We start from the raw sequence: 18,287 nt of genomic DNA, 5'->3' as shown, positions 1-18,287 counted from the left end.
TTCACTTAGAAACCTAGGTTCTCCTGTTTTTCCCCTTTCATTTACATGTTGCTTCCAGTTACTTATACTTTGCATTTGTTTACCTTCAACTAGTAATCCTTCCAGATTCAGTAAATGGTAATTCCACGAATTTTGCTGGCTATAGTGGGTCAGTTAAGGTGATGACTAGAGCCTAACTCAAGAATTTAAAATCTGTGCTACTGGGACTGTGAAGGAATCAGTAGTACAGTGTTCGCCTTCCCTCCAATTTAAGAACTCACAAATGAACAATTATTTAATGATATGTGTTGTAAGTCATTCATTTGTTGTATATGGTGTAGACAAATTGGGTTATATGTTTTAATTGGCTTTGATGTTCTAGTTGAATATGTATTATATGTATTTCTGTTTTTTAAACCTTTGTACACTGCTTTGAATCCCACCCATGAGAGAAAAGCAGGATAAAAATTAACAAATAATAATGATAATAATAATAATAATAATAATAATAATAATAATAATAATGATAATGATATCTGGGTATAGACGCCAGATATACAGATAGTAGGCTCCAAGTGTCTAGGTAAAGTCATTAAGTCTAGTCGTGTCCAACTATGTGTAGTAGTGCTCCTCTCCATTCCAATTCAAAGAGCCGGCATTGTCTGTAAACACCTCCAAGGTCATGTGGCCAGCATGACTGCCGTTACCTTCCCGCAGGAGCGGTACCTATTGATCTACTCACATTTGTATGTTTTCGAACTGCTAAGTCAGCAGAAGCTAGGGTTAACAGTGGGAGCTCACCCCACTCCCTGGATCTGAACTACCTACCTTTCGGTCAGCAAGTTCAGTAACCTGCTGCACCACCAGGGCCCCCAAGTGTTTACTATTGCCAAAAGACATTGCATAGGGATCCTCTTGCTTTACATAACAGATATCTTGCAAAAAGAAAAAGAAATGGAGGAATTGGGAATAAAACATATGAAGATTACAAGTCTGCTCCCCTCACCTTGTTTTTTATGAATGAAAAGGGGCAATTACTCCACAAGCTTTCCATCTAAAAGAATAGTAAGTACATTTTTTTTTTTTTGCTTTTATGCCTTTGATTACAAACTCTGTTGCTAATGGTTCCAGGCTCAATACATTGTTGTTTTAATGCACTGTCGTTTTAAAAAGTCAATAAAATTTGCAACTGGGGCAGAGAGGAAGAACAGTCTATGATTTTATGTTAGGAGTGAGACAGAAGATAGTCTTCATTACTAATTCTTCTGTCCACTGGATAAGGAAATATTAAAGCCAACTTGCTTTCTCTCAAAACAAACAACAAAGATTTTACAATATGACCAGATGAGACATCATAATACTGCATATGGCTTTTAAAATATTTATGTTTTATTTTATTGATGGTTCATGTGTTATATATGTGTTTAATTGCTGTTGATTTTACACTATATTTCATAGTTTGGAGGCCACTTTGCATCTCTTTTTTGGGAGAAAAGCAGGATATAAATAAATATTTATTATTATTATTATTATTATTATTATTATTCACATCTGCTAGAAGATAGAATGAAAAATAATAACTTTGGCAATTATTTTGCTTGTTATTATAATGGCACAATTGGAATGGTGTTTACTCAATGGAACTCAATTGGTAATTAGAAATGTTTCACATAATTATTCTAATTTCTTGTGGTTACTTTCTATTTTGAATCATTATGCATATATCTTGCTGGAAGATATGTTAAGAAAAATATACGTTTAAGCGCACTGAAAATAATTGCATGTATATTTGTTTTTGTGTAACATAATACTACTACTACTACTACTACTACTACTAATAATAATAACTTTATTTATATTCTGCTCTATCTCCCCAAAGGGACTCAGGGCGGATTCCAAACAAAAAAGACAAACATTCAATGCCCAAATACAACAACAATACATCCATACTAACAAAATTTATACAACCCAACATATAAATACAAATTATAACTTAACAAACTAAAATTAAATAAAAAGCACAGCCTGTTATAACAGACATAGGACAAAACATCAAACATCAAATGGAAACATTTCCGACTTATGGCAACCTCAAGGTAAACTTATCACAGAGTTTTCTTTGAAAGATTTGTTCAGAGTGTTTGTTTTTGCTTTCCTCTGAAGCTTGTGTGTATGCAACTCATATAGTGGATTTCCTCAGCTGAGCAAGATATAGAACCCTGGTCTCAGAGTCATACCCCAATGCTCAAACCACTGCATCATGCTGGCTCTCATAAGTATACTACAAGTATATTCATTTAATACCTTTTGTTGGTCTTTTAGCTTTAATCTGGACATTTGTACAACCAACAAATAATACAGACAAATGGAATCTGCAAAAATATTACAGCATGGAAAATACTTCTGCAATATTCCATTCTATTACTCCTGCCGTCCAGAAACACAATGTTTTGTGGATACTGAACATGCTCTAGTTCCAGGGGGCTGGTTTTGTTTATCACTCCTCTGTGCCTAAATATCTTCACTTAAATATTTTCCACTCGTGAAAAACTTGGGCCATCCTGTTTCTCCCTGCTGATAATTCAAATCCACTCTCCATTGCATGGGTACTAATGTTTGGGCTGCATAAGCAACAACAGTAATTTCAAAACTTTGGAAATAAGGGGCAGGATTAATTCATAATGTAAATTAAATGGAAAGAAACTGCAATGATATAATCTGATGTGGGAATTGAGATGCTGAGGTGGATGAAAGAGAGTGCTTTGTAACCTTATCTGAAATACTTGGGACCAGACTTTTTCGGAACAATACTAGAACAACATTTCCCAAACTTTGATCTTCAAGGTGTTTCAGAATCATAGAATGGGAAGAGACCACATGGGCCATCTACTCCAACCCCCTGCCATGTAGGAAAAGCACAATCAAAGCAACCCCAACAGATGGCCATCCAGCCTCCATTTAAAAACCTCCAGGGAGGGAGTTTCCCCCACAGTCTGAGGAAGATAGCTCCACTGTTAAACAGCTCTCACAGTCAGAACGTTCTTTCCAATGTTCAGGTAAAATCTCCTTTCCTGTAATTTGAACCCATTTTTGTGTCATTCAGCTCTCCACGCTCTAGCTGATTTGGTCTATAGTCATACATTCTGAGAGCTTAAGACAAACACATCTGGACGACCGAGAGAAATAAGGTTGAACACTGTAAAAACCATCCACTACATGGCTACCAACCTCCTCCCAGTAGACTCAAATCAAGGAAAAGCTTTATGAGAACTACCACTCCTCTTGGCGTCCCTCCAGCAACAGCAAGAGTATCACTCTGGGCAGCTAAACCACAAGGGTTTTCCTCCAAGGGCAAGCCAATAATGGGCAACTTGGAAGTCCCTGAATAGACTCAGAAGCAGAGTGGGCAGATCGAAAGACAACCTGGCAAAATGGCACTACCTAAATGAATCCCATACCTTGTGTGACTGTGGAGCAGAACAGACAACTCTGCATCTGTATGCTTGCCCATTGTGCCCTGCCTCATGTACAGAGGAGGAACTGTTAGACGTTACAGACAATGCCGTTGCTGTTGCCCATTTTTGGTCAAAAGATATTTAGACGTCTGCACACCTTCTATTTTTATCAGTTTTATACTAATTTATGTAATTACTTTTACTTAGGCGATCCCTCGTTGGACGAGTAAGATGGTCTTCCATTATGGATTTCCTTGTGGGTCCGTATGTGGCTGTGGAGCCCTATTCTTGCTCTGCATCTTCTTCCGCAGTGAGGGCATTGGTTTCCAGGTGGAAGGCGTTCCCGGTCGGGGTTGGCTTGACGCGCCTTCCTCTTGGCACGTTTCTCTTTTTCACCCTCCACTCGTGCCTCCTCGAATTCTGCAGCACTGCTGGTCACAGCTGTCCTCCAGCTGGAGCGCTCAATGGCCAGGGCTTCCCAGTTCTCAGTGTCTATGCCAGAGTTTTTAAGGTTGGCTTTCAGCCCATCTTTAAATCTCTTTTCCTGTCCACCAACGTTCCGTTTTCCGTTCTTAAGTTCGGAGTAGAGCAACTGCTTTGGGAGACGGTGGTCAGGCATCCGGACAACGTGGCCGGCCCAGCGGAGTTGATGTTGGAGGACCATCGCTTCAATGTTGGTGGTCTTTGCTTCTTCCAGCACACTGACGTTTGTCCGTTTGTCTTCCCAGGAGATTTGCAGGATTTTCCGGAGGCAGCGCTGATGGAATCGTTCCAGGAGTTGCATGTGACGTCTGTAGACAGTCCACGTCTCACAGGCATAGAGCAGGGTTGGGAGGACAATGGCTTTATAGACAAGCACCTTGGTCTCCCTACGGATGTCCCGGTCCTCAAACACTCTCTGCTTCATTCTGGAAAATGCTGCACTTGCAGAGCTCAGGCGGTGTTGTATTTCGGCGTCGATGTTGACTTTGGTGGAAAGGTGGCTGCCAAGGTAGCAGAAATGGTCCACATTTTCTAATGTTACGCCATTAAGCTGTATTACTGGCATTGGAGAGGGATTGGCTTGTGACTGCTGGAACAGCACCTTGGTTTTCTCAATGTTCAGTGACAGGCCGAGCTTCTCGTATGCTTCTGCGAAGGTGTTTAGAGTGGCTTGTAGATCTTCTTCTGAATGCGCACAGACGACATTGTCATCAGCATACTGGAGTTCTATAACAGATGTTGTTGTAACCTTGGTTTTGGCTTTCAGTCTGCTGAGGTTGAATAGCTTGCCATCTGTCCGATAGATTATTTCCACTCCGGTGGGAAGCTTCCCATCAACAAGGTGAAGTATCATAGCGATGAAGATGGAGAATAGAGTTGGGGCGATAACACATCCCTGTTTGACACCGGATTCCACCTTAAATGGGTCACTTTGGGAGCCACTGCTGTCCAAAACTGTTGCCATCATGTCATCATGGAGGAGCCGCAGGATATTCAAAAATTTGTTAGGGCACCCGATTTTGTGGAGGATGGTCCAGAGAGCGCTGCGATTCACTGTGTCAAATGCCTTTGCAAGGTTGATGAATGCCATGTACAGAGGTTGGTTTTGTTCCCTGCATTTTTCTTGGAGTTGTCGTGCAGTGAAGATCATGTCCACGGTTCCTCTGGAGGGGCGGAAGCCGTTCTGGGATTCTGGGAGGGTGTCTTCTGAGAGGGGCAGAAGGCGGTTTGCAAGGATTCTTGCGAGGATTTTCCCAGCGGAGGTTAGAAGGGAGATACCTCGATAGTTTCCGCAGTCTGTTCTTTCCCCTTTTTTGAAGAGGGTGATGATGGTGGCGTCCTTGAAATCTGCTGGGATTTTCTCGGTCACCCACACTTTTTCTATGAGCTGGTGGAGTTGGTGTGTTAGCTCAGGTCCTCCCTCTTTAAAGATTTCAGCAGGGATCCCATCTGGTCCACTGGCTTTGTTATTCTTCTGTTGGCTGATGGCATTGCTGACTTCTTCCAAACTAGGCAGTGCTGCAAGCTCATCCCTGGTTTGTTGTTGTGGGATTTGTGAGAGGACCTCTTCGGCCACATTGGAGCTGCGGTTCAGGAGGCTTTGGTAGTGTTCTTTCCAACGTAGTGCAATTGAGTTTTGGTCCTTCAGGAGTTTGGTTCCATCTGATGAGCGTAGAGGCTGTATGCCATGGTTTCTTGGTCCATAGATTACCTTTGTGGCTTTGAAGAATCCCTGAGCATTATGGGTATCTGCCAGGTGTTGGATTTCTTCGGCCTTCTTTGTCCACCAGATGTTCTTGAGTTCTCTTGTCCTTCTTTGGACCTCAGCTTTTGCACTAGCATAGATCTTTTTCTTAGCAGCACAGTTGATGTCTCTCTGCCATGCTTGGAAGGCTTTCCTTTTCTTGTCAATTAGCTGTTGGATCTCGATGTCATTTTCATCAAACCAGTCTTGATGTTTCTTGGCTTGGTATCCAATAGTTTCTTCGCAGGCTTGGATGATGGAGGTCTTCAGTTTGTTCCAATGTTCCTCAACATTTTCGGGGTGTTCTGTGGGTAGATGGTCCTTGAGTGCTGTTTGGAGATGGGCTCGTCTGGAGGGCTCCTGTAGAGCTTGGGTGTTCATTTTGCGCCTTGTCTTCCTTCCTTGGAGTCTGCGCTTGGGGGCGATCTTGATAGCCATCGAGGATCGAATTAGCCTGTGGTCAGTCCAGCAGTCGTCAGCACCTATCATGGCTCTTGTGAGGAGCACGTCACGGCGGTCTCTGGCGCGTGTGATTACATAGTCTAAGAGGTGCCAATGCTTTGACCGGGGGTGCTTCCATGATGTCTTGAACTTGTTTTTCTGGCGGAAGAGCGTGTTGGTGATGACAAGGTTGTGCTCCGCACATTTGGTGAGAAGCAGGATGCCATTTGAGTTGCTGTTTCCAACCCCGTCTTTTCCTATGGTCCCTGGCCACAGGTCGAAGTCTCGCCCGACTCTTGCATTGAAGTCCCCCAGGAGGATGATTTTGTCCTCCTTAGGTATCCCCGATAGGACGGTGTCCAGCTGACAGTAGAATTTCTCCTTGATGTCTTCGTCAGCATCTAGTGTTGGTGCATAGGCACTTATGATGGTTGCCCGTTGGTTTTTGGCAAGATCGATTCGGAGGGTTGAGAGTCGTTCGTTGATGCCAGTGGGTGCTTCGGACAGATGTTTCATCAGATCATTTCTGATGGCGAAGCCAACTCCATGCATTCTTTGGTCTTTTTCGGGCAGTCCCTTCCAGAAGAAGGTGTAGCCTCCTTTTTCTTCCTTCAGCTGTCCCTCTCCTGCTCTCCGGGTCTCCTGAAGGGCTGCTATGTCGATGTTGAAGCGTCCCAGCTCCCTTGCAATGATGGCAGTTCTGCGTTCGGGGCGTTCACTGCCACTGTTGTCCATCAGAGTCCGTACGTTCCACGTACCGAAGTTCGTTTTTCTTTTTTGGCTGCAGGGTGGTGACCCCACTGGACGAGGCAGTCCAGTCAGGGATGAGTGAGGCAGACTATGTTTGGGGCACCTTTTCTAGCCCCCTCCCCATGTGGGGTGAGCAGAGTGGGTCCTCAATAGGGCTGCTCAGTCGCGGATACAGCTGCCGAACTACTCAACTGCCTCGGACCTTGAGGTAGAACGACTGAGTCCGTACCCACCGCCCATGTGCCAGTCTGTGACTAGGGGCTTCCAGATTTCACAGTCCTGCCCCCGTCGCCACTCGCTGATCGCCATGGGACTTTGGTTGGTTGGTTTTTATTTTCTTTGGAAGACGCCTGTGCGTGGATTTTTTTAATGTGTGGAGGTCAGTGCACAACTGATCAACACACAGACTTCACAGAGTGAGGTTCCACTGGTGATGTAGTTTAACACAATGACCGTGGCTTCTCAGTCTGTTGCAGCCTTCTTCCGCCTTCGCAGCCGTTGTAACATGTACCATGTTATCCTCCGCCTGCTCCGCCGTTGAGGTCTTTGGGTCTTCAGACTGTGCTTGGTCTGGAACCTCCCCCGCAGCCACTCCTGGGAGTGCACGACTCCAGTTGTTGTGCCTACAGGTTCATCGGAACACGCAAGCCCCCTCACCACGACAAGGTGACAGTCCATCGAGGGGGTAATTTATGTAATGCTTCTGATACGATATATATGTATGTATGTATGTATGTATATGTATGTATGTGTATGTATACACATACACATACATACATATACATACATACATATATATATATATATCTGGAGGACCAAACTTTTGGAAGCATTGACCTAGAGCACGCTGTTCTCTTCCTTACCACATTCCAAACATTTCATAAACCATAAGCTACAAGGGCTACCATACAAGTATTGCTCCCCAAATTTCCCACCTTTTACCTTCATTCTTTCTGTTGTTGAGCTGGTTGAACTGCTCTGTAAACTCTGCCAGTGATTCCTCAATTGTCTCTGTCCGAGGAACCGAAAGGGAAAAACGCCGCTTGAAAGTTTTCATTTTGTTCATTGTATTCCGTACAGGAAGATGTCAGGTAAATCTGGTAGAGAAGCAAAAGAAAATGATTTTACTCATAAAGAATTCATGTAGTTTTGAGCATAGCCTTACTACACATCTGGTGAGAAGAATATACTGTTTCTTGGAGTGAGTTCAACTGAGATGGTACCAATTCCATGCTTTTATAAACAAAACTGACTTGATTATTATTTGAGATGGAAAAATATTCAAAAATATTTGAAGAATGGCTGAAAACTATGTTGTCAACTGTTGTGAAACTCTGATAAGCAGACCCTGAAATGAACAGAATCATTGTAGGTCAGAGATGTGAAAAATTAACTGTTTTGAACAGAAAATACATTTTGGGTATAGAAAAGAGTATTTAAGCCCAGAAACACTAATGTTTGCACAGAAAATATTGGGCAGTTTTCAAATACTTTTTTTGAAGCAGAAAATTGCTAAAGTTGTTCATTGGAGAATTAATTTAACAAGCAATTACACCCGATTGTTACAGAATTGCCACGATGAGCTGATGCTGAGATTGAGTAGGATTAGTCATATTCTAAAACATGGAGCAAGTAGATTTCATAGTTTATTATCAGAAAACAGTTGAACAGATTATTCTGACACTCAATAGAACACAAGAGATTGGTTTAACTGTAGTTGTGCCTATTTTGAAGAAGAAAGAATAGAAAATGGCTTTATTAAAAGGAATATAAAATTCAGTGGTTTGACAGACATCATCTACATAAGAATCCCAAACTTAATTCAAAGAGATGACAACCGATAAAATACCCCAAATAAAATTACATAATGGTCATTTTTGAACGAAAAAAAACCACCCATCCACTTCTACAACAAGGAAACCATTTTGTTTATACAAATGATACTTCTCTGAAATGATTGCTTCCTGATTTGAAGGACCTGGCTGTAAACACTCTTGAGTTCTTACAGATTCAATATGAGCTCAGCTCCAAATGTTCAATGGTTTCATAAACATAGCAGAATAAAGTATGGTTTTATTGAAATATCCCTCATTGTGCCATTTGGACAATGGTACCATGTGATTTATAAACTAAAGATAAGGTGTGGAAATTTAAAGTAAACTGAGTTTAGCCATCAACCATAGAGACAGAATGTTTTTCATGATGACGACAGTTTTATCCATTTTACCCACCTTTTCCCCAATACTGGGACTCAATATACCTTACATAAATATTTAAAGCACAATGAATTAAAATAATCACTAAAGATAAAGCTTTTTTTTTAAAAAAAAGCTAAACTATCTATAGAATTTAAACCATTAAAATGCATTAAAAACAATATAGCAACTCAGCCTTAAAGCCGATTTCAGTCACTTCCTGAAAATCCATTGAAATCAGCTCTCCCATGCCAGTGGGCAGAAAGTAAGGATTGGTGCATTTTGGTCTCCCTGGGGGGGCGGGGGGGGGGGGGGCATCCTAGGTCTGGAACCAGTTACTGAGAAGGTCTACCACCCTACCCTACAACCCTATTTTCTCTATTCAAAAAAGAGCCATTGCTTTTATACATCACAAAACTGTCCCAAGCAGCAACCATGTTATTTGGGACCAGATTTCTGCAGTTGCATGCTTCAAATGTTCCATTTAAATGTTGAGGAAACAGTGAAGTAAACACATTAGAAGCGTGCTAGCCTTGCTTCCCTTCCTTACACGTTTCCACCCCTCTCTTTATGTGGCAGGCAGTTTTCAAAATAGGAGAGAGTCCTCTATATGCAGAGAGAATCCATACAATCTAATGTTCTGAGCTGCACAAAGCAGCTCCATGGATATAGGCTGCTCTCTTCTCCAGAAAGCCAAATTCCAGGTGAGGAGTGATGACAGGAGGTGAGCAAGGCTAAGAGCTCCCCTGCCCCAGATCAGATTTACTTAGTCTGGTTCTTGAATACCATGATGGAAGAATTAAGAATTAAACATTAAGAATTTCTGAGCTCATCTTTCCTTTCAGGTTGCCCACATTGTAATCAGGCCACTTTTGTTGGTCTTTACCTGAGGAGTGATTCATTCTAAAAACAGTAACAGATGGTTATTGTCTGCAGCTTTCAACAGCTTGCTTGGTGTTACTTTTCTGGGCTAAATTTTAACCTAAAATAAACAGCAACTTATTGACGGTGTTTGGGGGTAGCTACCTGGCAGAGCAAGGATTCTCCTTGGAACAGGAGCCTTCTCCAAAAGAGGGGCATTTTGAAAATGCTCACATTTTAATATGACCTATATGGCTTGGCTTTATAAAAAATGCTCAAACGGGAATCAGAAACTGGTCTAGGGAATTGCTTTTTAAAACTGTGGATCCTCCACCCAAATATGCTTCCCTTAGCTCAATGCTGCCCCCCCCCCCAGTCCAAAAAATATTGACAACAGTACATATTTTCTAAGCACCACCTAGTAGCTACTTAGAATTTTACACATATCTGTTGTGCAGTGTTTACAGTGGATTCTGCAAAAGATGCTTCAGCTGTACTTCACAAAAAGGAAAATCCGCCTGTTTAGCAAGGCTTGGAAATGCTGATTTGTTATAAATAAATGTTTTGTTTTTATACCTATTTGATATAACTATATACCTAGGGTCATTTAAAAATGTCTCGGCTAAAAAGAGTCTTGAGTGGAAACATTTAATGACCCCATGTCTAGAGGATACATTCTCTTAGATCAGTGTTTCTCAAACTCTGCTCCTCCAGGTGTTTTGGACTTCAACTCCCAGAAACACCAGCCAGCTTACCAGCTGTTGGAAATTATGGGAGCTGAAGTCCAAAACATCTGGAGGAGCAGAGTTTGCGAATGACTGCCTTAGGAGTCAATGGTGAATGAGGCTGAATCCTGTGGTAGGTAGAGCCAGATCCAGAATCGAAAGGACTGAGGGTTACCTGTTTAGGACAATCTTTTCCCAACCCCATGCCACGTTGTCTCGTGTTTGGTTAAATGCTGTGGAGGATGACAAGTTGTACTTGGTGAAGACTTTGACATTTGAGCAAGAATGTATGAAATTTGGTTGACAGTTACAGATTTTTACTGGAGAGGCGTAAAATAAAATCACCTGGACAGATTCCGGCTTCCTTTAAGGGACAGGTGTAGAGATTTTGCAGCCTAGGGCTAAGGTGTATAATAGCCAATGCCTGCCAAGATATTTGATACTCGAGGCAAAACAATCTTGAAAGTGCCTCTCCCTGGCACCCAAAATACAGCAATAGTAGATAGATTAAATAACTGTTTGCAGGATGCATTTTCTTGACTCTTGAAAGCAGCTGCCCGAGGAAACTGCTTCACATTACCTAATAGTAGGGCCAACTTCTTATTTAAGGTCCCATGGAGTTAAATGGGATGCTGGATGGAAATGCAACCTCTCTGTGGAGATAGACTGTCAGAGTAAGACAATCAAAAACTGTACATCTTGTGCCTCTGTTAATTAACTTTGGTTCCACAAGAACATTTCAGCAGCTAATTAGCATTGGCATCCAGACTGACTGGAATCTGTATCCAGACACATTTATGCCATATATGTGCTACAGTAATAATCATAATGAAGGCAGTACCACTTGGCAGTAAACTAACAATAATAAAAGGCAATTATACAAAGAAAACCCCAGAGGCTGGGACCTGAACTAGAAATAGGGTTGTCATTCAATCGCCACCATTTTTACAAAAGGGGAAAGCATAATAAAAAATTAACAAACAAGGAGATGTATTTGCACAAAATTTACATATGCCTTGCTGAGGCAAATTAAAAACTAATTTATGTCACATGATAGAAATATCATGCATTTCAATTGGGTGGGGAAGACTGTGGGTCAACTCTGTAGAATTAATGTGGTTTGTCTCCACTTTAACTGCCATGGCTCAATGCTATGTAATCCTGCGTTTGTAGTTTGATGAGGCACCAGCACTGTTTGGCATAAATGTGAAAGACCTTGGAAAATTACAACCCCCAGGATTCCATAGAGCATTAAGCCATGGCAGTTAAAGTGACTACAAACCACATTAATTCTACGGTGTAGATGCATCCTGTGACCCAGTGAACTATATCTGCTGTCCAGGCATTGTTCTCAGGTAACTTTGAAGCTGCTATTCTTATTTCCTATTGTTTTCCCCAACCCACAAAGGACGAGACCAGATCCTGACAGCCCTATAAAGAGAGAACTTAGATATCCTAAGCACAAGTCTTGGAATAATGTTTCTAATTTTGGGGCATATTACTAAACAATTATAATGATCTTATTATTTTTGTTAGTTACCCAGAATAATATGATGAGAAGCAGAGTCCTAAGGAAATCAAACAAGCAACGAAGATGCTTTCAACTAGTACCATACTAATTGGGAATTTATATTAGGGCTGCATCACAGAGAAGACATTCCTAGGAACAGTAAATGAAGGCGCATTGGAAGAGTTGTCATGGGAACTGAACGCATAGAAACTGACCCTAGTCATAACCTCAATGGTGTCGAGAACCCAGTGTGAGATTTGTTGTCAAACTAATGCAGATAGCATTTACAGTGATACAAAATGCAGTATATGTTTAAAGTTTTCCAACTCCCGTAACAGATAATTTTAAGTGTCTAAAAACAAATAATTGGGGGATTAAAGAGGAAAGTCAAGATATCCTAATGTTTTCAGGACACATGAATGTTATTTAAAAATAAATAATACAAGATATATAGAATGTATATCACAGGTTAGAAAAGATGCAACTGATGTATCTACACTGTAGAATTAATGCACTTTGACACCCTTTGACTGTCATGGCTCAATGGAATGGAAGGATGACAACTGTAGTTTTACAAGTCTTTTCTACCAAAAAGTGCTGGTGCCTTATCAAACTGCAAATCCCAGAATTCTACACCATTGAGCCATGGCAGTTAAAGTGATGTCAATCTGAATTGGTTCTACAGTGTAGATGCACTCCATGTCTGATCATGGTTAATGAGCTGAGTCAAAGAATATAAAATAAAATAAACACACAGCCATCTCTTTGAAAATGGATACATTGCCCAAATGAGGACAAGTTCTGATGAAAGAATTTTTGACAATATGGAAGGAAAAAGAATACAAAATGAGCAACACATTACTAAAAATGCATAGACGAAACAGAAAACATTTCTATAAATACATCAGCAGGAAACAACCAAGAAACTTACCAGTGAAACTGCTCAGCAGTGTATCCAGGGCAGACAAAAGAGAGCCCTTCTTCAAACAATGTATTACTAATTTATGAAATTTGCTGCCAACTAGATTAGATGGCTTTAAAGGAGAATACAACAAATCTACTGGGGAGAAATCTATTAAAAATACTTGTCATGACTGATAAACAGGAAAGGATCAGAGATAATATATGCTGGTGGACTTTCCAGTCGTTTTTGATCCATTGGACACGCTTTGAACCAATATTGTTTCCCTAGATATACAAAATACTAAAGCACCATGCTCCTCAAGCAACCAAGGGGTGTTCTTCACTACCTTTTTTGGGTGACTTCTCTCTTTTCACTCATACACTATATAAACGAACATTCAAACTCCAAAGGGGTAACTATATTAGTCACCTGCAGCAAAAGCAACCAAAGTGCCAGGAGATTAATTATGAGGAATATAGCCCAGTTTATGAGATGCAGAGAATACTATACATAAGTTCAGCTATATATGCAGTGCACAGACTTGGAGTGGGAGATATATGCTTGCCTATCCATCTGTCGGTCTTCTGTGTGATATCAAAAATTTTGGAAGACATTTACTAATGCTTATGCATATAGATTTGGTGCATACACTTCATTTAACAGTCTCAGATTGTTTCCAAAACACATGAAAACTAAAACCTTTCCAGCCTCAAGGACTAGTTCTATTTGTCCAACTGCTAAGACACACACACCTGCAGTGTGCACGCATTACTGTTTATTTCCACTGTGATTCCCTTCCTTCACTCTGCTGGTTTGTGCAGCTGCTCAGCAATGTAGATGTAACCAGACTGAACTTACCCTTAGGGAGTTGTTGATAAAAATGTACGATGCTAGAAACAAGTTTTCTGCATTTGACTTTTCCTATACCACATTAAAAAAACTCTCTCCCTTACACAAATTATATCCAGCTTAATTCCTGTGGGATCACTTTGCTGTAGTTTTATCCTTATGCTGCTGATATTTCTAGTTCAATTATTCATTTATTTACCCTATTTCTACCCTGCCTTTCTCAACACCAAAGGGGACTCAAGGCGGCTTCCATATAGGCTATTATTCAGTGCCTTAGAGCAACATACAATTCCAGTAAACATTGGAATTAAAATTCAATTAAAAATAATACATATTAAACATTTAAAAACATTACATTCAATATTAAAACCATGCCACCTACAATTGTAGTCCAGTGCTGTTCCAATAGTAATTGCACATATTCCATATCTGTTACCGCACTGCACTATTCTCCGAAGGCTTATTTTACTCTTTATTTCTCCATCTCGCCACTCTGTGCTGAGCATGGCTTCATTACATCTCCATGGGTGGTCCATGCCTTGGTCACCTCTAGATTGGACTACTGTAATGCGCTCTACATGGGGCTGCCCTTGAAAACGGCTTGGAAATTTCAGTTAGTCCAACGGGCAGTGGCCAGGATGTTGACTGGTGCTCCTTACAGAGAGAGGTCAACCCTCCTATTCAAGGAGCTCCATTGGCTGCCGTTCATTTTCCGGTCCCAATTCAAGGTGCAGGTGCTGACCTACAAAGCCCTAAACGGTTTGGGACCTGCCTACCCGCGTGACTGCATCTCCATTTATGAACCCACACGTTCTCTTCGTTCATCTGGAGAGGCCCTGCTCGCAATTCCACCTACGTCACAGACGCTTCTGGTGGGGACGAGGGACAGGGCCTTTTCTGTTGTGGCCCCCCGACTTTGGAACACCCTCCCCAAGGACATCAGACAAGCCCCTACACTGGCAGTCTTTAGGAAGAGTTTGAAGACCTGACTGTTCCAGTGTGCCTTTCCAGAATAAGAAACTCCAGCAATATGTCCCAGAAGTACTTTATCAGAGATTTAAGATTGTCTGCACATTGCACTTACCCTAAAATCCTATATTTCATCTGTCATACTCAGCACTTTTTAATCTGTACCCACAAGTTGAGAACCACTGGATAGATCATAGAGAGAGGCTCCATGCGCTGCCTATCACCTCTGGGCTATGGGTGGCACATGCATGGTCTCTTGTGAATGCAACACAGAATGACTTACCAGGCCAAGGAGCAGTCTGTTCTCTAGCTAATCTCATGACAGGATGTGTGCACAAATGATGAGCACATTCCACATTGATGTGGTCAGATTCAGCATACAGAGCTAACACATTGCCTTGCCATGGCAACAGAATACTTGGGTTAAATGCCTCTATCCAAAAAGCTTAAAAGATTATCTGTCAGTGACACAAACATTCTGCAAACTAATTTAATTTAATGCTGTTGCCAGGGGAAATGAGTAGGGTATTGCAGACCCCTAAAACCTAAGCATTTGCTAGTGGCTTCATAGTTTACTTTTTGTATCTTTTTCTTGATCAGGTCAGAATGAAACACTCATCCTCTGAGGATTCCAAGCAGCCTTTGCTGATCCTATGCTTTGTAAGTGCCATGATGAATGGTGCGTGTGTGAGAGAGGATCTTATATTGGGGTTGCCTAGCAACTACATTTTCCATTTCTTTTTGCTGTTGTGTGTGTATTTGTGTGTGCCTTCAAGTTCCATGTTGACTAATGGCAACCCCATCAGTTTCACTGGATGTTCTTAGGCACAGAATACTCAGAGGTGGTTTTGCCAGTTCCTTTCTCCTAAATATAGTCCATGGCCAATTATCTCTGCTGGAAGAGTAATGTTGGAAAATGAGGATGGAGAAGGAACAAAGGACCAGGGAAGGAGAAGAGAGAAGACACAAAAGGCATCTTAATTGTAAGACACCAAAACCACTGTTGGCTACTACACAGTCAACATCTAATTATTTAACAAAATTTGGTCTGAAAAACTCTGTGAAACAGCTGAGAGCCCCGTGCATCTTAGTCTAATTGATTTACTGCAGCATGAGAATTTGTGCACTATAAACAATATCCATAATTTCAGGTGGAGTTGTGGACAGTGAGGTCAAAAGGAAATTAAAGTATGGATACTCAGAAGTGCACTATTAATACTGGTCATTCACAAAACTGCAGCTGATAATCCAAACATCCTGGGTTTAGGTAAGTCAATTAACAGATGTAGTATAATAAGGTCATTAGGAGCTTCCTAATGAATTGTAACTTCAATCTCTTACTCTAATCTCTCTTTGACATTTCTTTGCTACATGGTAGTTTCTTTAACATCAGTAAAAGTATGTCCTGAAAAACCGATATATTCTCCCACTGATTTTTTAATATTGCCATTTCTGATGTCATATGTAGAATGCAACAGAGATTGCTGGAAGAGGATGTCACAGACAAGCAAATGAAATAACCTTTTTCTTGTGTCATGTTAGGGCGACACAGTTTAGATGCAGAAATGCTATTGCTAAATTAGACATGGGTTAGTTGTACAGTATGGAGCTTATGTTTATATCCTTTTTGTGATTAACACTGTCCTCCCATGTTGTTACAAAGTTGTTGCTAAGGTGCTTGGATTGTCCAGCAGAGGCCTGTCATTCAATCTGTCTATTGACTTCCAACAGAAGATCTTTGTATCAAAGGATTTGGTGTCACACAATGGACTTTGCTGAGCAGAAGCTGAAAGTATGTAAGTATGTGTCATGGTCAGCATGTTTCTGATATAAGGAATGTTTATTGTCAATTATGTAGTTGTTCAGTTGTGTCCAGAAAATGATTTGACCTTGTGGACTTGTCTCAATTCAGGTTTATGGTGGGGGAGATATAATTCAAATATTGGTGGAATTTCTCATGTGGTTCTGGACCATGAGTCCGGATGATCTCGGTTCTATAAACATATCTCAACCAAAAGAACTGTTCTTAAATTGTTCTGAGTCAGTCATGAATACATATGTATATTGCAGAGTCTTTCTAGTACCACTGACTTGAAAATAACTTTCCACCTCAAATTGAAGTAGAGTCTCGCTTATCCAACTTAAACGGGCCGGCAGAACATTGGATAAGCAAAAATGTTGGATAATTGGGGGGGGGGGGGGTGGGGGGGGGGAGAGAGAGAGATTAAGGAAAAGCCTATTAAACTTCAAATTACATAATGATTTTACAAATTAAGCACCAAAACATCATGTTTTACAACACATTGACAGAAAAAGCAGTTCAATACACGGTAGTGTTATGTAGTAATTACTGTATTTACGAATTTAGCACCAAAAGATTGCAATGTATTGAAATAGCTGTGGATCCAGGAGGGAGACAGATTGTGTTGGATAATGCAGAATTTTGAATGAGCCACAGTTGGATAAGCGAAAATCTACTGTAGCTAGAAACATTGTAGTTATATTCTTGGTGGCATGTAGTCTTTGTGGTAAAAAACCTCAATATCCATGGTAGCTAGGATTATCTTCTCTGGAAGACTAGCAGTGGTTTCTACAGTAGATCATCAACATTTTCTAGGATTAGGGGTTAGGCATGGCCTCTGGAAAAGTGGATAAGTTGCAAATTAAAATAACAGTTTTTAATCTGATAAAACACCTCTCTGGGAATCTAGACATTGACTATAGAACCACCCTGGAAGATCTACAGATTTCTAGAAATGACATATTAATCTAATCAGAAAATATTCAAGCCCCCTAAGTTAAATCTACAAATGTGTAGGGCTGACTGTACTTTCTTCAGGAATTTATTCAGGAATAACTCCGAATATTAACAGCATACAGCCAGAAACCCCAGAAGAGATAGTACTGATGCCCGAGACTTTGAGATACCCAGAAATTCATTGTTTGTCTGTTTTAGACAGCAGATGGGTGATGCCTAATTAAGATTCCCATAGTGTGTCTATACAGATTTGGTTTTGCACATCTGTTCAGAATTCTTTTATTACAATGTGTAGCTCCTTCTGATATTCTCCAGTGGAGTTTGCAGACAAAGGCATGCAAAGTGGTGTTGGAAAGCCACTTCTTTTCATGGTGACAACAGATGCTTCTTTCTCTGCCTCTTCTATTATGAATATCTGAATTGTTTTTGAGACTGGTGAAAGCATTACAATCTACAACAAGCAACTACCTTGTTTGCTGGTAATCTCAGCTTGCACGCAGCAATAATACTCTGTTTAAAAATCCATTCTAGTATTTTAAACATTGGAAAGGTTCCAGGCAAAATTCTTTCTTCCTGTAGCATTGACAGAATGCCTATAATGGGTTAGTGCACTATCCACTTGTTTGCTGCTACGCTGGTCTGTGATTGACATATTCCTTGAACA

General features: G+C 40.9%; 1 protein-coding gene across 5 annotated transcripts in view; it reads right to left on the bottom strand.

The window, feature by feature from the left end:
* CDK18 (cyclin dependent kinase 18) overlaps window positions 1-18,287 on the bottom strand; it is a 101,159-nt gene that overhangs the window by 33,300 nt on the left and 49,572 nt on the right. For 3 of the 5 annotated variants that reach the window (XM_060772906.2, XM_060772907.2, XM_067468052.1), the window contains exon 2: window positions 7,795-7,949. In XM_060772906.2, coding sequence (XP_060628889.2) covers window positions 7,795-7,918 — 124 coding nt within the window. In that variant the 5' untranslated portion in view covers window positions 7,919-7,949. Of the gene's footprint in view, window positions 1-7,787; window positions 7,950-18,287 lie in introns of those variants that run through there. The other 2 variants (XM_060772909.2, XM_060772911.2) reach the window with 2 other exon arrangements.

Source organism: Anolis sagrei, chromosome 4 (assembly GCF_037176765.1).
Source record: "Anolis sagrei isolate rAnoSag1 chromosome 4, rAnoSag1.mat, whole genome shotgun sequence".
NCBI classification, from domain to species: domain Eukaryota; kingdom Metazoa; phylum Chordata; class Lepidosauria; order Squamata; family Dactyloidae; genus Anolis; species Anolis sagrei.
This window is presented reverse-complemented; position numbering and strand designations above follow the sequence as displayed.